This window comes from Stegastes partitus, unplaced genomic scaffold (assembly GCF_000690725.1).
Source record: "Stegastes partitus isolate 25-593 unplaced genomic scaffold, Stegastes_partitus-1.0.2 Scaffold1568, whole genome shotgun sequence".
Lineage (NCBI taxonomy): Eukaryota > Metazoa > Chordata > Actinopteri > Pomacentridae > Stegastes > Stegastes partitus.
Genome location: NW_007579299.1, coordinates 144,132 through 165,992, shown reverse-complemented (window position 1 = coordinate 165,992; position 21,861 = coordinate 144,132). Strand labels below are relative to the sequence as shown.

The 21,861-nt window shown below is 39.7% G+C and overlaps 1 protein-coding gene across 1 annotated transcript; it reads left to right on the top strand.

The window, feature by feature from the left end:
- Positions 1 to 6,923: 6,923 nt before the first annotated feature.
- Positions 6,924 to 20,132, top strand: LOC103371349 (vasoactive intestinal polypeptide receptor 2-like; the record flags this gene model as incomplete). Its single annotated transcript, XM_008300646.1, has 9 exons — positions 6,924 to 7,021; positions 8,867 to 9,005; positions 10,303 to 10,453; positions 13,433 to 13,493; positions 14,961 to 15,030; positions 18,111 to 18,202; positions 18,921 to 19,059; positions 19,167 to 19,208; positions 19,307 to 20,132. Coding segments are annotated over 9 exons (960 nt in total), but the record flags the coding sequence as incomplete, so codon positions are not given.
- Positions 20,133 to 21,861: the final 1,729 nt, after the last annotated feature.

Genomic DNA, 21,861 nt, shown 5'->3' with positions numbered 1-21,861 from the left:
GAGAATATCCGGAACCATTATTGTGTCCCTGAAATCAAGCCACACACTCCTCCTGCTCTGTTAGTTTTTATTTTGTTACAGCAGGGTTGGTGCGGTTGTGTTTCTGTATTTATTTTTTAAGAATTGCATCAAGAAATGTTCACTAAAATGGCAAAATTCAGACAAAAAAAACTCTCTGGTTTTGCTCAGACAGCTTTGATGCTTGCTTGAGGTAGTTTTTGTACCAAAGAACCAAACTGAGCCAGAATACGCTTCATGTGTGACGCTAATGGTGTGAAAATGTGCATTTCAGGACTTTTATCATCATGTCAGGAGCGTCAATATTACAAAAGGCAACATCTGAGGAACCTGCAACAAATTCCCCACAAACAAAATGACAACAATCTAAATATAAAAGTCAAAGTGTCTCATAACAGCAGAAAAAAAGCCTCTTATGAGCATTTTCTGCAAAAAAATAACCACATTTGACTTAAAATGTGCAGAAAACGTCCCTCAAACACGCGTCTGTTTATTTGTAGTTTCACAAACCGTCTTTCTTTTTCACATCTCCATCAGCTGCCTCTGTTTCTCTGTTTATTTCTGTTTTTTCTTTCCTCCCTGCGCATAAACAGAATCACATGTTGCTGCAGTTTGCACTCGATGTTTGCTGCAGAAGTTCAAGTCCTGCTTTCAGAATCTTCTCCAGCAGAAGTTTTCTTTGTTGTAAGACAGAAAACTGCAGTCGTGTTGAAACTGCTGCTGCTGCAGAAGTCGGATTAAAGGGCAGTTTGTGCAATATGTCCTTGTATAGAAACATCCAGCGGAGATCCATCAGAGTGTCGCCCAACAAAAACAACAGAACTTTCTAATGTAAACGTGCTGCGACTTGATGCATGAAGACGAATGTGACGTTGGTTTGAGTCTCAAAACTGGGAGAGAGTTGACGTTAGGGTGCTTTTTAGCAATTTTCTGCACATTTTCCTCAAATACTGGCTGAAAAATGAAAGTTTAAAGGAGTCAGAAACAAATTTATTTGAAGAAACACGTGGACAAAAAAAACCTTTGCCTTGTTTCTCTCTTCTCTCGTTGCCATTCACACTAATTTTATTGTACAAAGAAGCCTTTAAGTGACAGATTTGAAATTATAAATAGTTTTTTTCCTGATATTCAGGTGAGTTTGATCGTTTTTCTCTATTTTATTATTGTTTTCTTTTAGATTTGTGTAACAGTTTCAGTCTAGTTCATGGTGAAATGTGGGATGCAGTGTTTTCCTACTGATTACATCCATTGTTTTTCTATTAGTTTTTATTACATACACTTCATACACGACAACTTTTACACTTTTTAACTCAAGCACGCAGTCAACATGTGATTTTGTGACACAGATGAGAGTTTTTGACAAAAACCCCAAAATCCTCTTGCTTTTAAAATAAAACAAACAAAAAACTACTGTTTCCGCTGAATTGTTTGTGATGAACAGTCTTTAAAAAGAAAAATCTTTCATTAATCAAACAAAGTCAAAGTACTGTGATTTATATCACATATTTTTAGGACATTTAAACAACAGCCGTGGAGCCAAAGTGCTTTAACGTAGAGAAATAAGATTTACAAATAAACATGTTTAGATGTTGAGCTTCAGACCAGACAGTGTTATTTATGGTATGAAGTTAAATATTCAGGATTTAAACTCTGCAGAAATGACATAAAATGCAACTTTATGCTTTTCCTGAATATAATAAATATTGATCCTAAGACCTTTATATCCATGCTTATGGAGGATAATCTGTAAATGTAATAAAACAGTAATTTTTCCTTAACAGACTATAAAAGAACAAAATATTTAGGAAAAAAAATACAGATTTTTGATGTGGACATTACTTATTTTTAATAGTCAAAATGTAAATTAATATTATTTCTCTGATTTTGCTGGACATGATCTGTTTCTGAATAAAATCTGTAAAATATTTGTATATTTATGTAATATAATATTTTCATGGTTTTCCCTGTGATTTTATTCGTTATTAACTGTCATTTTTATTTTGGATAATTTGCTGTTATTTTACAGATTAGATAAACAAATTTAAAACACAAAGGCCAAAATTCTGAATAATGTCTGCTTAAAAAAATAAATAAATCAAAAATCAGATTTTTAAAAAAATGTATTTCAGCAAAATCTGAAAACAATCCTTATTTATTTGTTTGTTTGTTTGTTTGTTTTGATAGTTTTTGTGTTACAGTTGTCCCGATTTTATTTTTATTTTTTTTTACATTTTTTTGACATATTCTTTCTGGCACCCCAGCTGACAGACTTTTTGTTTATTTGTTTGTTTTTTTTCCCCAATTTTATTTATTTCTTTTACAGTGTACCTATGAACTGCAGAACTTTTTATTTTTCTGTAATATACGTTCACTTTTTTAAATAATTCTCTTTTTTTTAAATCTTGATTTTCTTTGGAGGGTCGAACTACTAAATAGTTGCTTTAAAGCTGAAAGTCGACGTTTTCATCCCGCTGCTTTTCTGAGGTGACCTACGGAGGCAGAATCTCAAAGCTGCAACTTAAACCTGACTCACATCTGAACGCTGAAACCTTACAGACCTAAAGTGTCCTCACAGCCGAGGCCTGAACCTCACACAGATAATGCAGGAGTCTGCGTTTAGCACTCGGCCGGCTGGTGATCCTCTCCAGAGCCCTCAGGTGTGGCATTCCCGCTGTCCCACTCTCTGAAGCTTCTGTTCGCTTCCTGTTGAAGAGACAAAAGGTTTTCCATCTGGAAAACATTCCGCCGAGTCCAGACGTCACCGCTGGCACTCGGCTCTCGCTGCAGATACAGACGATCGCCCGTCTGATCGACCGAAAGGAAGAAGCCCTCGGATCGGTCAAAGAAAGGCTTACAAGTGAAAGCTCAATCCTGCTCACATAAAAGTCCAGAAATATGAGCAACAAATCATCTCTCTGCAGTGAAACGTCCCCTGTGACTGGTATTATTAGATGCATCGACATGTAAGCAGCGCTTTGCTGTTTATTTTGAATGCATTTGGCCGCTTCAGTCGGTGGTTCCCAGACTCAGAGGGTCACCTGATTAATCCCACGGGTCATGAGATGAATAATCAGAGAGAAAGAAGATAAACACAAGTCCTACTGTGCATTTTTTTAATACTTTGATGCACTTTTTGCAGTTTTTTTTTTGTAGTATTAGATCTTTTTTTTAACCTATTTGTGTCTAATGTAAATGAAGCAATGTGAGAAACTATACGTATATACAAGATGTCACACACTGAGGATGTTAAACACTAGTTTAATCTGTAATAATGTATTTTATAAGCTCATCATGTGCTTCTTTTGTGTAAAATCTCAATCCAAACGTAACTACAGCTGTCAAGAGAGAAGCAGGTGGAGGAGGAAAAAGTAATATTTAACTCTGAGAAGCAGTGAAATGAAAGTAGAAGGAGCATAAAACGGTAAAGGACACATCCTGAGTCGTTTTCAGAGGCTTTAAACAAACTTTAATTCCTCATTTGCACATGCAGACTTCAGCACTGGAGACTGTTTAAGACGTTTTTGCAAGATTTTACGTTTAAAGAGACGTAAATCGCTGCTTTCTGATGCATAAAAGCCTCTCAAACTGAATATATCAAAAGCTCTAATCATCTACTTGATTGAAACTTTGTTGTTAATTTGCTTAAGGAACGATTACGCAAAGTTTCCCACGAGAGCACACCGGTTATCTGGAGGTCATTGTGCTCTGTTGACGTCCACATTTAAAGCAGCAAATGGATCGTTTTATCCTGGATCACTGTCATTTTAAGGTCTCTCTCTCTCGGTTTTGATTTAAACCACGACACGGCGAGCAGCAGATAAAGAGAGTCCTGCGGATTTCCACCGCGGCCAGGAAGCTGTTTAAGCCTGAAGTTCAACACGGCTTTAATTCTCTGGTGTCACGGAGGAAGCCAGAATTTTCTGGACGTAGAAGGCAGCGACCGGAGCCAGCAGGTCATCAGCTCGCAGCCAGAAGGCCTGAGAGTCCGACTGAGGAATGAGACGCTGATGCCAGGCTGCTGCTGTCTGTGTATGCTCAGATATTTGTCTGTTCGTGTGAATATTTACAGTGGACGGACAGAGACGGGTGGACCCGATGCCGAAACCCATTAGATCAGTCAAAGTCGTGATGCCACGGTGGAAAAGTAGTTTTTCTGAAAATGGCCTGCATCAGATTGTAGCGAAGATTCCTGTGTTTCTATGTTTTGCTTGTGCTCGTTTTGCATCCGTCACACCGTCTAGGAGGCGTCTGATCGCCAAAAAGTCATCCTGCAGCAAGACACTGACTATCTGGTCCCAAAGCTGCAGTTCCTCGATTGTCCACTAGAGGCTGCCTCCAAAATTGAGTCAACCCCCCATAGACGTCCATGTTAAAAAGTCCAACTTTACAGCAGAAATAAACATGTTTACAGCCTGGTGCAAGACGTGCTTTTGGTCTCTGTAGCTAGTTAGTCATTCACGGCAGCTGTTTTGGGAGAAATTTTTTTGAAACTCATTCATTTAAATTGTAATAAGGCTTAAATAAAAAGTTGTGGCTGCTTTTAGTGGCTGGTTGACCTCAGCTTCTCTCATTCTCCATCTCTTTGCTCGTTTTTGGATTAGCCAGGAACTGGGAGGATTCAGGAATTTGCCAAGATACCAGTGAAGTCACCGTATTGTTGCCTGTTAAGAGAATGTGGTCATGTGTGACTCAGACCGCCTCCCAGTGTGGATTGAGCAATCTCATCGCAACACTTCCTGGATGCAATCATGTTTATACTTAGAGCTGTCCACTTCTGGTGGGTTTACGCAAGACTAATATTAACGCCAAGTTACTCAGACGCACTGGATGTAGACTACGGGTATAAGCTGCTCATTTCACCGCAAGAAACTACAACAACAGCCTCCGAGTGTTGACCTACCACACTGAAAAGTTTTTAACGTTCCACCAACATTTATAATAAGACGCCATGGTGCATATTTAAATTAAAGTGAAGAAACGTGTCACGTCGGTTTACTTTTACACCAAAAGTTAGCATGCATGAACCTCACTTATCGAAGTTACTAATAAAATGTAGACATTGGAGAAAGACTGAGCGCAAAAGTGAGAGAATGAAAAAACAAGTCAAAGAAATGCGATAAAAATGGGGAGGAGAGCAATAAGAAAACACGACGAGGAGAATTAAGGTCAAATGGATGGAGCGACGTACTTGTCAAACATTTAAAAAAGAAAAATGAGCGGAAAGAAATATCTAAAGAGGGTCAGAGAAGATAAGAAAGTCTCCAAAAATGTCAGAAAAAACAAAACCCACTAAACACAAGCAGATGGACGGCAAGTTGGACGTCTTTGGAAATGCGTTTGAAAAATGAAATATTCTGTCTGGTTGTCGCGTCTTTGAAGGACCGCTGAAGCGTTTTTGGGTCGTCCAGGTCGCGGCGACGCCAACATAACGTGCATACGTCGTCTATTTTTACCTGTACCAATACGCTCGTGTGATGTTTGCGTGGCGCTATATATAGAGTGTTTGTGTGCGAGTTAATTGCCAGATGGTGTGTCAGACGTGGGGAATGTTGTTTATACATGACGAGAGAGCGATGAACGCCAGGCACCGACACACACACACACACACTCATGTATAGTGGGCAGCGTTAACACACAACGTTGGAGTTTGAGGAGAGTCGACGCTGTTTTGAGATGGACCAGATCCTCGTTCTGGTCCTGACCTCGGGCTCGTTGTGAAAGAGCCTCGGACAAAAAAAAAAAGAACCTCGTGAAGCTGAGAGAGTTCTGCTGATCATGTCTCATCGCTGTCGGCTGCTGTGGGAAAAAAATTGCCTGGATGGTGTTTTTTTTTTTTTTTTTCACTCCAGGAAAGAAAATTGAGTATTTTGTGCGTGGACGTGGACCTTTGTGCTTCTGGGTCTCACTAATTGTTGTTTTTAATGAGCAGTACGCACTCAGATAAAGGAAACTGGCTGCCTGCGACAAAAATTCAGAGTTTTTGGATGAACTTTAGGCGGAGAAGAGAAGCAACAAGCCATTTTAAAGGTTCAATATCTCCAGAAATCAAACTCCCACAGTCATGAAATTTGGTGAGAACAGAGAAAAAATGGTTTTCAGATGATTGAATGATTGATTAGCTCCAGCAGAGACAAAGGTTTTAATTACCGGCCCTTGAAAATGGAGCGCAAAGTGCGAAATGTTCAAATGAGGCTGGTATTGGTGCCACGGAAAGTTCACGTATACGCATGGATGTAAATGGATTTCTTTCTTTGCTATCCACTAGAATACATATAAATCTGGGTAAAAAACATAGAAAAGATCAAATAAAAATAGACAAATAAAGGCAATGGACTGAACAAAATGAGTAAAAAGATCAATAAAATAAACACAACACGGTTAAAAAATGTTATACAGAGGTGTAAGCTGTTGGAGGATGCATTCAGCATGGTGAAACATCTTAATGGTGAAACATCTTAATGGTGAAACATCTTAATGGTGAAACGTCTTATTTGTATTGTGTATGTGGAGCCTTATTGTTTTTCCAGTATTGGTAACACCTTTGGGTACTTAAAAAATGTCATACATGTTGTTTATATGTTTTTTTTTTCTTCCATTTTGATAAAACAAATAATCAAAGAAAATCAACTGTTGTGGTTCTCGCACTCTCTTTTTCATTATTAATGGCATTATAACTTTGATATAGTGCACATTGGGTGCTTCTGAGTTCTCTCTGCTTCTAGTTCTGGTTGTTCTGGTTCCGTAGAGGTGCAGGACTTTATGTAGCAGTGAGGAAAAACGTCCAGAAGTTGCTTTGGGTTCAGAGGAATAAAAAAAGGGTTGCTGTACTTTGTGAGGTGGTGATCAGCTTTAACCAATGGTTTGATTTAAATTTTTTGAATTGTCTTCTTTGTTTCTGTGTGCAGTTAAACTTCTACAAGGTGGTGCGGATTCTGGCCACTCTGGGCCACAGCCTGTCGCTCATCACTCTGTTCACCAGCACCGTCATCATCTGTTTGTTCAGGTAAACGCACAACGCCCACCGGTCGCACAATCACGACAGACGAACCCTCTACAGGAGACTCAAAAATACAATTAGGTTTGTGCACCAATTCCAAAAACCGAAATAACTTCTTGAGAGCTATGATGGATGTTTAGGAGGTTGTGTTCGAAACATCTACAGGAGGTGGTCCAGTCTCAAGAAATAAACAACTGATAATACATTTTTAATATTGGTTTTCAGAATAGATTTTGTGATGCCACACTTTTTTTTAAATGAGATTAACCCAGAAAAGTCGTAAATAGCTTCCAAAGGTTATACAGAAAGCAACACAGATAAAATAAATAAAAAAATAAATAAATGTACCTGATTTACATTTAGCTGCCATCCTTGTTGAAGTCTTCTCCTTGTGCAGCTCCCAGTGCTCCTGCAACACCAGTAACTTCATCTATGGTGCATAATCTAGCCGTGTCCCAGTGCAGAGGCTTCGAAGGCCGAATGCACTCAACAAAGACGATCCATTTCATTAAGACATGGAGAGTCCTTCAAAAGCGGCCGACAAACGCGTCCTTCTTTTCCACATATCCCAACATTCATTGCACCATTTTGATCAACGTCTGGAGTTTTATCTGCTCACAACTGACCTGAATAGTGGCTGAGGATTATACTTGTAATGTTAGAGCTCCCTCCAAAAGCTAATGATGCAAATGTTAAAGTCCAACAATTTAAAAATGTAAAATTTGTTCTTAAAACATTAAGTTATGTGAGCGGCTGCAATTTAAAACGTGTACTGTCCAGTTGTACAGCTCCAGTTACTGAGTTATATTTTACAGAGATTGTGGTGATTTTTATTACATTTTAGGTTCATATTAGTGTGAATGTTGACAAATTTAATCAAGCTGTGAACCGTACAGCAGAACGACCTCAAGATCTTCAAATATATAAAAAATCATATTACAAAAATCACAATGTCAGGATCCATTTCAGTCAAGACAATTAGGTAAGATTGCAACGCCGTCTTTATTAATTGGGTTGTTGTGACTAAAAAATCCATTCTGCTGTGAAGCATCCATTCCATCGTGCCATAGTTCAGATTGTTCTGGTGTTTATTACCAGTTGGCGTTATGCTGTGAATAGATGTATCGAGATAGATGTCATGATTTAACCTCCACGTGGAGGTCTGAGGAGAAGCCAATCATGTAGTCCTCAGTTTACCATTTTCAGGAAGCTGCTCAGAGGTTGTCGTTGAGGGGATTTTAAAAATGGTAACGCATAGAAAGCTGAGGGGAGGAAGACCTGAATGGAGCAGATTCATCCCCTGAGTCCGACAGCCAGCGAGGATCCTCCACATGAAGGCCAGCTCATCACAATGTTTGGTTTCTGCTCCAGTTTGAGCTCCAAGGACAAACTGAAAATGTAAAAACACAGAACCTGATGCTGATGTTGCATATCCACTATTTACACGCTGCACAAACAGTCCCAGAACTTTCTGATCACCTCTCACAGACTTCACTTATTAAGTCACTTTTCTCTGTAAAGACAGACTTGTTGCCCAACGAATAACATCGAAGCGTGGGTGAATTAGCCCAGGATGTATTAGGGATTACTCAGGTTATATAATGGAAGCCTATTTATACACCGTTGGACACACATGCCTCCGAGCAGGCAGCAGCGCGCTCGGCGTGATAACAGTTTGTTGCAGACAGCTGTGAAGCTCAGCTGCAGCTCCGTCTGGATCCTCTCCAGCTGTTCACTCGGCGGCTATCGGCGTGTTTAGATACCACATCCTTCACTGGATTCACACCCTGACACTCGGTGTAAACACACTTTGCAGCTTTTCTCTATGTGTGTGTGTGTGTGTGTGTGCAGGAGGCTCCACTGCATGAGGAACTACATCCATCTGAACTTGTTTGTGTCGTTCATGCTGCGAGCCGTGGCCGTGCTGGTCAAAGACTCGCTGCTCTTCTCCAACGACGAGAACACCGACTGCAGCACGCAGCCTTCACTGGTGACCTCCGACTCACACCGAAACACACTCACATGTTTGTTTTACTGAAGCTGTGACAGCATTTAAGCGCTTTTCAGACGTGTGATTTGTAACGTGACGGCGTTCAGTCATCCAGACAGAAAGTCACTTTAAATGTTGCTCACGGCTTTGTTCAGACACCGATGATGGAGAAGATGCCATGTTCTTTATTCTGAGATCAGACAGTTTGTTCAGTGATGCATAAGAATCTCTGCCTGACATGGAAACAAGAGGCGGAAATCCCATTTTGGAGCATAACTGGACACAATAAAACTGTCCACAGAGACTCAGACTATGGGGCAATCACAGAACAAAGTTTTCTTGGAGCTGCTGTTGCTCCAGAATAATCCAAAGCAGCCACATGTGGCTTTGATGAAGATGTGACCTTCTGGAGCAGTAAATTCATATTCTGCTTCTTTGGACTCATTATTAATCCCTGATTATTATTGTCAAACCCACAAACAAACATGAAAGCTGTAAAAAAAAAAGAAACAGACTGAAGATTCATTTTTCAATGCTCATCAAACAGCGTTTAAACACAACAGCGACACGACGACGATGCTAAGCTAGGCTAGTTAGCACTTAGCAGCTAGTTTTGTCTGCTGCTATGTTTGTAAATGTTCTGAATTCAGATTTAGCATCAGTCTTAATTATGTAAATAAACTCATCTGGACAAAATGGCTAAGCTAAGCTAACAGCTAGCCTCAGCTAGCCTGGGTGCTATTTACAGAGAAGTAATCAGGACTGGGAGGGACTGGATGACAGTTACTCATGACAGATCTACATTTTTTATTTGATTCTGAAAGCTGCTGTGGGGAAAGATGCAGAAAAAACGATGGCGAGGTTGTGATTTATAACTCTGGTCCAACAGTTTGCCATTTGGCTGCCAGGCTGCCTCATAATCATCCTGCAAAACCATTTTAAAAGTCAGATTAACCAGATTAGTACAAAACCTGAACACTGAGCTCTGATTTTCTCGGCTGTCGCTGGGACTAAATCTTTAGCAGCTGGAGGAACATAATGCATAAAACACAAAACAGTTCTTTAACGGTTTCAAAGCCCCTGAGTTCCAAACATCTGGATGGTCCAGAATCAGCATGTAGGCCAGTTACCTTCAAGATTTATGGTCTTCTGCAACAACAACCTACAAACTGATCTCCTAAATGACTAAACCTTAATCAGTGTCAAAGTGTATTTCATTACTATCGTGTGATTATATTCATCTGTATCATGCAAACCGCTCCCTGTGTGATGAACCGTGCTGCTGCTGTTGCTGCAGGTGGGCTGTAAGGCCAGTCTGGTGTTCTTCAACTACTTCGTCATGGCCAACTACTTCTGGCTGCTGGTGGAAGGCCTCTACCTGCACACGCTGCTGCTGGTCATCCACACCTACTCCACCCGCCTCTCCATCTACATGCTCATCGGCTGGGGTATGACGCAACTTTATCCAACAGTTATTTATCACTTGTGACCTTATTGCCTCAGTTTTGCCAAAGATTCTGGTTCAGAAAACATTTATTTCACTAAAGTAAAGCCTAAAAACTTCACTGTGCAACCAAGTTTTATTCAAACTAAAAGAACAATGTTTTAATTTCATAAGATATTATTAAATTTAGGTTTTATTAGATGCTAAAAGTCCTGTGATAAAGTGCACTAAGAGGATTTTATTGACCTTGAAGCTGCTTAAAGTGAAACACAGAGAGAAAAGCTTTACATTTCAGATATTTGAAGATGCAGCAACACAATTACAGTTTGTTTCCCAGACTAATATGAATCAAAAACCTTATTAAGACAAGTCAAAAATAAACTTGCAGCTCTAATCTTAGTCGTCAGTGCAAACAGCTGACTCAGTACCTGGATGTTTTGTGCATTCTCATTTTTACTAAAACAATTCCAATATTGACAATATTGAAGATTTACAATCAAATCATGTTGGACTGTTAAATATTACTGGTAAAATTAGGATACAGCTGAAGACAAGCTGACACCTACAACAGATGTTTCTATGTGTAATTTTAGACAACATAATGAAGAAACGTCACACTATAGGACACTGAAGTTTTTGTCTTAATAATATATAATAAATAGGGACACTGGTGATTGTTTTCATCTTTGCAGCGAGTCAATGAAATAAGTTTGAATTCAGAGACGTAATCCTCACATCTTTCTCTCCACTGATGCACAATTTTGTGGTTTTCTGTCAAAAAAGAGGAAGAGAAAGACGAGATTATTCTGATTTCTTATCCTTTTAGCGTTCTAGTAATTACTTTTAAATGCCAATGTGGACACCTCATACCTTTTTTTCTATATCAGCAGGTCAGTGTGGACAAAAATGTGTTGCATGGTTTATTCAAAATATATAAAAATCCCAAAATACTACTTATATAGTGGCAGCCTTTAAAGTGATCATACAAGCAGGGAAAATACACTGATTTGTTTTATTTTAAAAAGTTAGATGAGCTTAGTAACACTTTACATATCGGTAGGAGAACTGAAGCTTCATGGCCTGTTACGCATCACAAAATGAATAACGGCTCTTATTGTGGTTCTAATGCTGCAAAATTCACACTGAAGTTTTCATGAAAAATGTGTTTTGAGTTTGCAAAAATTAATCGAGATAGACCTTCAGTGAGGACCAGCTTCAGGTGCACAGTGACACTGACGGTTCCAGCTCTCCTGTATAATAACAACTGGGCTCCAGGGTGGGTTCCAGCACCACTACGCTGTATAGTGCACCACACAAATATCTCAAACGCAGTACGCATTGTGCCGTCTGTAAGCCAGAGTACCTTCCTTGCTGCTGTGAGCCACACTCCTCTGCACAGAGACGGATTAATCCCATCGCTGTGGAGTCTCCGCTAGTATAAACCAGCATGAGCCTGCGTGAGCACGCAGACGGCTCCGTTGATAGATGGCAGCGCATACTTTTTCTGTTCGCTACATATTTCCCAGCCCGAGCGAGAGGGTCGAAGTTCAAGGCATGTGTTACGACACTCCGGTATGTCTCCACTGTATATGTACTACACGCTTTGGAAGGGCAGCTGTAGTGTGCGCTGAAAGTAAAGTGGAACTTTCTCAAGGGTTGCTTAATTTCAAATTTGCCTCTAAAAAAGGCTGAATACTAGATTTTAATGTTTGGACTTAGTCTCATTGGTTAAAGGAGTTTTTAATGTGCCTGTAATTATACATGATGACCATAAGCTGTACATAAAGATGGATGCAGACATCAGTCAAAGCAGCAACACTCTTCATTATACATAACTTTAAACCTTAATACAATTAAAATAGGTGCGTTATATAAACATTCACCACCTGTACTTTGCTCAAAAACATTAAATTTAGCCATAGAGACCAATGTTTGCTTGGCAAAAGTCTGCAAACATGTTTATTTCTGCTGCAAAGTTCAGCTTTTTAACATGGAGGTCTATGGGGATGACTCACTTTTAAAGTCAGCCCCAAGTGGACATTTAAAGAACTGCAGTTTAAAAAAAAAAAAAAAAATGTAGTTAAATCAATTCATTTTTGCTTGGTGACAAACGAAAACAGGCAACTGTCCAAAGCAACCAGCACCTCAAAAACATACTAATTAACTGCTTATTTGTGTTTGTCGGTAAATATGTAGCTGTTTCCCCTCATTGCTAATCTTTATGCTAAGCTAAATCAACGGAATGCTTCTTTCTGCTTCACGTTTAGGAGACACAAATAATGCTCAGGTTATTACAAAAGCCATAAAGATTGATATATATCCTTTTAATGTAATATGACAATATTACAATATATTCCACATTTACAATTAAAACTTTACGTAATTTCTGCAGAAATTTCGTTTCTTTTGACTTTTTTTTTTTTATTTTTTTTTTTTTATCAAGGATCAAGTTACTATAATCCAACCACTTGTGATATTTGCACTCTTTACCAATCTTGTCAGGCTTTTCTCTATAATCAGTACAATCTGTCTTGGCACATTTTCTGCAGCCGTAGTGAGGAAACGACGTCATCCAGCTGCAAAACCGGAGAAAAATAAATCCTCCACATGTTTATCCTGCCGTGAACAAGTTAGAATGGCTTTCCATCGATCAGACAGGGATGCTGGAGGCACGTTGGATTCATCTTTTTGTCACTCCACTCTGAGTCTGTGCACCACACACACAGACGGTGCGTCATGCTGCTGAAGTGGATCGCCGTGTTTAGGGTCGGCCGGTAAACAGTCTGCTGGCCGCCGTTCCGTTCCGTCTCAGCTGCTGCCTCCTGCCGCCATCCATCACCGCTTCACCAACACTTCCTCCGTCAAGCTGTTTAACGTACATATGTGTGTGGACGCCGTGTTTCCTGCGTGGCAACTTGTTGAGGATGTTCCACGTCTGGCAGAAGCAGAATCTAAACACAGTGTCTCTCCTTCTGACTTTCAGGAATCCCTTTTGTTTTCATGGTGCCCTGGATCATATGTAGGATCAACCTGGAGGACACGGGGTGAGTGTGGCGGCTGCATGGACGGGGTTTCTGCACCAATGAACGAGTCTAATGAGGTCAAAATGGCATAAAAACGACAACAAATCCCTGGCTTATGAGATGAGAGCTTCCACTTTAACCAGTTTATTATTTGAATGATATTTGAATGCACCATTTGAATGATGTGCAGGCTTAACAAATGTATTAGACCACCACCAACTGTAAGGTTTATGCCTTAATTAACAGCATTGGTAATCACCACAATCATTTGTTATGTTTCTGTAATGGTTCATACACCAGCATGTAGCAGCTCTTTAACCAAAATCATATTTTTAATGTAAAATATAATTATTATTGGTATCCATGCATTTTCAAATGTACTGTTTTACAAAAAAAAAGAAAAAATGGTAAAGCACATTATTATTTCTTGATTAAGACGTTGAATTATAGTTATTTACTTGCATTCCTGAACAGAAAAAAAAAAAGTTTTTGGTGGCTCAGTGGTTAGCATCGTTGCCTCGCAGCTAGAAGGTCGCCGGTTTGCGTCCCGGTGAGGACACCCGGGATCTTTCTGTGTGGAGTCTCCATGTTCTCCCCGTGCAGCGTGGGTTCTCTCCGGGTTCTCCGGCTTCCTCCCACAGTCCAGAAACATGCTGAGGTTAATTGGTGATTGTAAATTGTCCGTAGGTGTGAATGTGAGTGTGCTTGGTTGTCTGTCTCTAAGTGTAGCCCTGTGATAGACTGGTTACCTGTCCAGGTGAACCTGCCTTCACCCTGAGTCAGCTGGGATAGACTCCAGCCCCCCCATGACCCTAGTGAGGATAAAGTGGTGTATAGATAATGGATCCATGGATGTTGCTGCTTGATTCATTTCTGACTCCTCAGAGAAGCCCAGTGGCTCAGATTTGGGTATAAAAAGGTGAATTCAGTTTGAAATTCCTCATTCATGTTCAAAACGGTAAAACGTCGAGAACAGAGTGCAAATTAAAGCACTTGATGATGCTGGATGGTCTACATCTCTATATCTATCTATACAGTGCTCAACAAATTAGACAGGTGGACTAATACATTTGTTTCATGCTATAAATGGGGTCGCTGCTGTAGCTCACCTGGTTGAGCTGGCGTCCCATGTACAGGGGCTGTAGTCCCCGATGCAGCAGCCATGGGTTCGAATCCCGCTCATGACACTTTGCCTTATTCTATTCACCCACTTTCCTGCCTCACTCTTCACTGTCCTATACCATAAAGGCAAAAAGGACAAAAAAAAAAGCTGTAAGTGAAGCATTTGGGAAAGTATTTCACATTGTTAAGGGTTGGTTCACCCTCTTTATGACACCATCTTTACCATCTTAACAGTGAGTTTGAATGCACATGTGACCAGGTGACTGCATTCATAGCTTTTATTATTTTTCCTCTATCAGCATCTATCGGCCATCTCTGCTTTCAGAAACACTAAAAACCTCCTTTTGTTTGCTTTCTCTCGCCCAGATGTTGGGAGGTGAACGACAACCCCGTCCCCAACCGGCTGATGAACTGGCCCATCATGGCGTCCGTCATCGTGAGTTTTGTCTCATTAAAACACATCCTGTCTTTTCCTGAACGTCTGTCTTCGACCTCGTGACATTTACTGTCCACTGTGGCGCTCAGGGAATCTCAGTGCACAGTAATTCAGCTCTGGATGGTCTGCTGTGCATCACTGTGAATGCTGCTGCTGTAGAGAGTTTTAGGACTTTATTATCTCTTTATCTTTCGTGGACAAAGGTATGATAGGAAAGGAGGCACGGTGGCACTTTTCTCAGCATTCAGAGGTTTCAACCAGCTGTTATCACGGCTGCAGCTGAGACAGTTCTGAGTTATTTCACTTGATTCAGCAGAAAAAAAAACTGTTTCATGTTCAGTATTTATTTTTAAATGTGCAGACTTTACTATAAACTACAGCACTTTATAAGAAACACTGATTGTTTATTTATTTTTTATTTTTACAATTTTCCTAATCTTAAAAAAAAATGCAAAAATAAAACAGTAAGGGTACGAAAAAAAAAAATGCTTAAAAATGGTGGAATATGTAATGATCAATGATTTATTAATTTTTTTTAAAAAATGATGAAAATAACAGCAAATATCTGTAGAATAATTATATTTTATAGCTGATTAAAATACTGTAAACTAGCTTAATTTTATTACCAAATGGATATTTTTAAAAATGCAGATTTTTGATTTGTACATAACGTACAGTTTGGCCTTTCTTTATAGTCAACATGTAAATAAATACATATTTTCTGTGATCTCACTTGATATTATCTGTAATTTAACAAAACAGCTAAAAACCTATAAAACAACAATAAACCTAAACCATGTATTTACCATTTTTCAATCTTTAATATACCTTTTTTTCTTAAATAATAGTAAATATCTGTAAAATGGGGATTTTTTTGCTTTTATAAAAACATTAACTGAAATTTACGATAATGGTGGAAATTTGTAAAATAACTTTAAATTATTTTTTAAAAATACAGTTAACTGTTTTAAAAAGTAATTTTTTAACAGTTTGGTGAAACTCTTAACTACCAGCTGATGATTGTAAACTGCTGCATCTCTGTTTTTCTCTATTTAGGAAAAGTTTTTCGGACCTTCACTTGACTTTTCTCAATTTAGGCTATTTAGCGCCAAAATTATTATGTTCCCTACAATTATTCTAACTTTAATTATACAAACAACATTGTACATATTAAGTATGACTGAAATAAATCAGCTGTCGAGGGCTCCATTATTTCATTCTACATAATGAATATGTTTGATTTGGATTCCTTAAGTACAGTCTCATGTTGATGTATTGCTTCTCTTTAGGTGAAGGACCTCAGTACTTCGTTACGCTGTATATTCTCGTCCTCCCACCGTCTGATATGAACATTTATAAACGCTGCTCGGTCATCGAGAAAACATCTACAGTAAAAACAGAGATAAGTCTCCGATAAGGTTCAATCATTCAGCAGCTTGTTTCAAACACGTTGGCCAGCAGCTGATCCATCAGAACACGTTGTCATCGTGAACTTTACTTTTCTGCTCTGATTAATGTGATTTTGTTTTTTTTTTTTTGCTCTGCTTGATTGATTGTGGACGACATGTTGCTGCTCGTGTTCATGTTGCCATGCTGGAGGTTGTATTAATGCACTTTAACATGTGTTTGTGCACTTCAAGACTGTCGAATGATCCCTTTAACAAACAGGGAGGGATTATTTATTCAGTGACACATACCTGAGTCACCTGAACCGGTTTGGACCTGCAAGGTTTCACTTTTCTCCTCCTACAAGTTTTTAAGATGCAAAAATCACAACACTGTGTTTAGACTCGTGGACAAGAAAGAGCACAAAAAAAGGAACCTGATTCAACACAAGTGCAGCCAACTGGTGCTAGAAATCTAACAGTTAGTGAAGTTGAGATCATCTGAGGTCAGTGAATGTGTCTCAGTGATTGTAGTCCAGGTCTGGTCACTGGTGGATCAGTACTCCTGGATAGAACTACACCACAGATACAGAAGAACCCTTCAAGCAGCTCTGTGACAAGGTTACTGAAAAGCTTAAGTCAGGGATGGACACAAGAAAACTTCACAATCACAAAATATCCTTTTGAGTTCAGTTAAATCCATCATTAGGAATTTGAAGGAATATAGTACATGTGTAAGTTTGTAGGCCGTCCTCAAAAACTGAGAGACAGAGCAAGAAGGAGACTAGTGAAGGAGGCCACCAAGACTCCTATGACTCCTCTGAAGGAGTTACAAGAAGGAGACTAGTGAAGGAGGCCACCAAGACGTCTATGACTCCTCTGAAGGAGTTACAAGAAGGAGACTAGTGAAGGAGGCCACCAAGACGCCTATGACTCCTCTGAAGGAGTTACAAGAAGGAGACTAGAGAGGGAGTCCACCGAGACACCTATGACTCCTCTGAAGGAGTTACAAGAAGGAGACTAGTGAAGGAGGCCACCAAGACATCTATGACTCCTCTGAAGGAGTTACAAGAAGGAGACTAGTGAGGGAGGCCACCAAGACGCCTACAACTCCTCTAAAAGAGTTTTACAAGCTTCAGGCTTGCGATGGGAGAAACTGTTCATACAACAAGTGTTGTCTGTTCTTTACTTGTCAAAACATTATTGGAAAGTGGCAAAGAGAAAGACTCTGTTGAAAAAAGCTCATATTAAATCTGGACCAGAGTTCCCCAGAATCCATTTGGGAGACTCTGAGGTCAACTGGAAGAAGATTCTTTGGTCTGTTTGGACCAAAGTTGAGCTTTTTGGATCATCAGACCAGATGCAAACAGTGCACATCACTACAGACGCACCATCTCCACCATTAAGCATGGCGGTGGCAGCATCATGACGTGAGGAGGCTTCTCCACAGCAGGCTCTGGAGAACTGGGAAAGTTAGAGGCTAAAATGAATGCAGTAAAATAAAATAAACTAAAACGCCAAGTCCAGTTCCTTGCTTGAGAAAACCTCCTTGGCCAATAAGACCTTTCTGATTCTAGTTTAACCGGTTTTTATTATCTAAAAAGGCAAATTTCATGGATTTAGATACAAATCTTTCTGGAGTAGAACAACATATTTTACTAACGTGACTCTGTCTCTGTGTTGTTTCTCTACAAGACCAACTTCATCCTGTTCATCAGCATCATTCGTATCCTGGTACAGAAGCTACGCTGCACTGACGTCGGAGGAAACGATCAGTCACAGTACAGGTACGCAGAGAAACAGGAATACTTCACCTCTGAGTCTGATGCATTTCTGATGATGTAACGCCCACCATATCTCATGTCCTCAGCACATTAGGCAACTCTTATCTCATTACCAGCTCACTGGACTTCTCAGCCGTCATGTTAAAGTCCAATTCAGCCGGTGTGTTTCTGCCAGATGTGACTGTTGCCTTTCACATGTGTACATAGAGTGGATATGAATCAGGCTTGTTGTGTCTGATTTCATCAAATTATACCAAACAGTCACCCTTATTTCTAAAGACAAGCAGGAAGTTTAAATGGATTTAAGGTGGTGCCACGATAACTGATAACACTGCAGTCATATTAAATCCTCACATGTGAATAGCTTGACAAAGACAGCACCATACCTGTCACAGAATGCACCAAAACTAGGAGCTGTTGACAGCCAGAGACGCCTTGATCTGGAGATCTCTTGTGAAACTCTTAAAAAGGAACATCATGAGATGTGCAGCATACAGCTTCACATCTTTTAGGCGTGATAATGACAAGTTTAAGAGAACAGAAATGTGACTTTTCATGTATTTTTGGCCGACGTCAGTGGTTTATTTTCACTTTGGTAAGCGATACCCAAGAACTGTGTAGCATGGAAAAACCCAGTTGTTCATTAAGTCAGGACAAAGTTAATCACGCTGAATCTGGGCCTGTGTTCGTTGTGCATAATGAGTGTTTGCGTGTTTTCCAGGCGCCTGGCTAAGTCCACCCTGCTGTTGATCCCTCTGTTCGGGGTGCACTACGTCGTGTTTTTCTACCTGATGGAGCCGGACGATAAAAACCTGACGCAAGTCAAGATCTTCTTCGACCTCGGCCTCGGATCCTTCCAGGTATCGTGTGACGGGTTTGAGCAGCCAGAGCATTCACACCGATGATACGTCATTATTTTCCAGTTTCTGTGAAACGTTAATGACTCAGCAACATTTGTGTGTTTTAGGGTCTAATCGTTGCCGTCCTCTACTGTTTCCTCAACAGCGAGGTGAGTCTATGCCTGCGGTTTCCTGAGCGTAACTTGTATTATCCTGTGATTAAATACAGTGATCCTACTTACCTTTACTCTGCTTTGTGTATTAAAAGGTGCAGAGCGAGCTGAGGAGGACGTGGAGGAGTTTGTCTCTGAAGCGTTACGTCGGACGGGACTACAGGCTCCACGCCACGTCCGTGAGCCGGAATGGAGTCGAAAATCAGTTTCCCAGGAACTCCCGAGCCCAGTCCATCCTGCAGACTGAGACCACCGTGCTCTGACCAGACACGGGAATCCTCTGTTTTCATAAGCTCATACTCTGAGTGAGTCAGAATGCGGGACGTCTTACTCCAGGACACTTCCATAGACATATCATTTGCTGCTGCAGAGACTGAACCTCGTGGATCTGCAGGAGTCTCTGAGCTGAAAGACTTCTTCTCCAAACTTCTCGTACGTCACTGCTGACATTTTACATTTTGCAACAGCTGAATCTGTGCCTTCGCGGGACGGAAACCTGCATCAACAAACAGACATTTTATCACCCATTTCAGACAATTTCTTTTGATTACAGTTTTTAAAAACGCTGCAAATTCAAACCTTTACTTCCAAAATACCACAACCGTACTGGAGAGAAAACGTTCCCCGAAAGCTGAATGTGTTGTTAGTCTGTTTCTGTTACACTGAAGACAACTTTAAACATTTTATATGTACATCAGCACTTAGAATGAGAGCTGAAAAAAAAAAAACAAGCCATAAGGTTTTATGTGTCTGAAATGTGTTTAGAATTTTATAAAGAACCAAAAAAATATTATTACTATTTTGTTAATTGTATAGAGCCAAAATGCAGACGGGGCAAACCTGGTGCTGCTCGCATGTCTCAGATTTACATTAAATGTAAACTTCATGTGGGGCTGCAAGGATTCACAGCTAGAAGGTCGCTGGTTCACATCCCGGTGAGGACACCCGGGATCTTTCTGTGTGGAGTCTCCATGTTCTCCCCGTGCAGCGTGGGTTCTCTCCGGGTTCTCCAGCTTCCTTCCGCACAGTCCAAAAACATGTTGAGGTTAATTGGTGATTCTAAATTGTCCGTAGGTGTGAATGTGAGTGTGCTTGGTTGTCTGTCTCTAAGTGTAGCCCTGTGATAGACTGGTTACCTGTCCAGGTGAACCTGCCTTCACCCTGAGTCAGCTGGGATAGACTCCAGCCCCCCACGACCCTAGTGAGGATTAAGCGGTGTATAGATAATGGATGGATGGATGGTAAACTTCATGGGCGCTCCACGAACATTATCAGAACTGTTCGATCGCCCATCGTGTATGTTTCTGCTTCTCAGTCCAGTCATCTCAGACTTATTTTGCAGCCTGGCGTTGGGAGTTAATGTCCTCATGGGAGGATAAGAAGCGGTTTCAGATGAGAGTTAATTTTCCCTCTAAATGTGTATTTTTTAAATGTTTTAATTGGTGCCAAATTCAGGGTTTTAATCATAAATATGTTTGAGCATATAACGGGATTTGAAAAAGGAACAAATCAACCAAATATAGAGCCTTTAAATTAACCAAATGACTAAATATGATTTAATTTACCTTCATTTTTGTCAGCAGGGAGCCAAACTGATGATCTTCATACTTGACTCTAAGCCTGATGAATATTCCACCTCCTGCATGCAGAATGTTTCCATGAATTACTTTCAAAAAACCGAAAACACACACTTGCCTTGTACAGAGACCGTTTTGTATTGTATGTCGTTTGTTTTTTTTTACACCGTTGAGCATATTCAGGGTTGACCGAGCGTTTGTATCCCTTTAAACACGACTGTAAGCCATATGTTTGACGTATATAAACTTTTATCATGGAGACCAAGTCACGTTTGTTCTCTCTCCTACAGGTTTTCTGCATAAACTGAATCATTTATTGGTATTTTTAAGTTGATTACGACACCCAGACTATGAGTTTATATCATCTGTGAGGATTGTTCTTATATATTCAACCTTTTCTTTAAGCTATAAAACAAATGCGTGGAGAACAATGAGCTGAACAAGTTAACCTCTCCATAGCAACAAGCACAGGTTAAAATGATAACTTTATTAGAGCCACGATGTACTCTGAGGGGTATAATTATCTAAAATAATGGACTCTGAGGAAGAAACGACACACAATCTGTCATGTAATTAATTAAGCATCACGAATAACAGCAGAAAAAAGCAAAATACACATCAACAGAGCCAGTGCATTTTATAAAGTGACTGTTTTCTTGATTCAAGTTGAAAAAATAAATCAAAAATCCCACAAAGAAGTAAAATCTTTTCAATATAAATCAAATTCAAGTATTTCAGTTGAAATTTCTGCTCTCAAATCTAGAAAAATGGCAGAATTTTAGAAAATGTTTGAAAAAAAGCTGAATTATATCAGAACCATTTTAAAATAATCTCACATAACAGGAAGATGTTTTTCATTTGTTGAAGGAAATAACACATTTTTCATTGAATAAAGTAGATATTTTATACTTTTTCAGCGAGCTCCTGCTGTTGTTTAGCATCTCGGCATCTTGTTGGAGTTTTACTTTGCTTTGAGTTTCCATCTTTATTTACCTGCTTTTATTTGCTGATGATACACATTTAAAATCAATTTAAATTCTTTACTTGCCACAAACTAAACAGAGTCGCTGCCT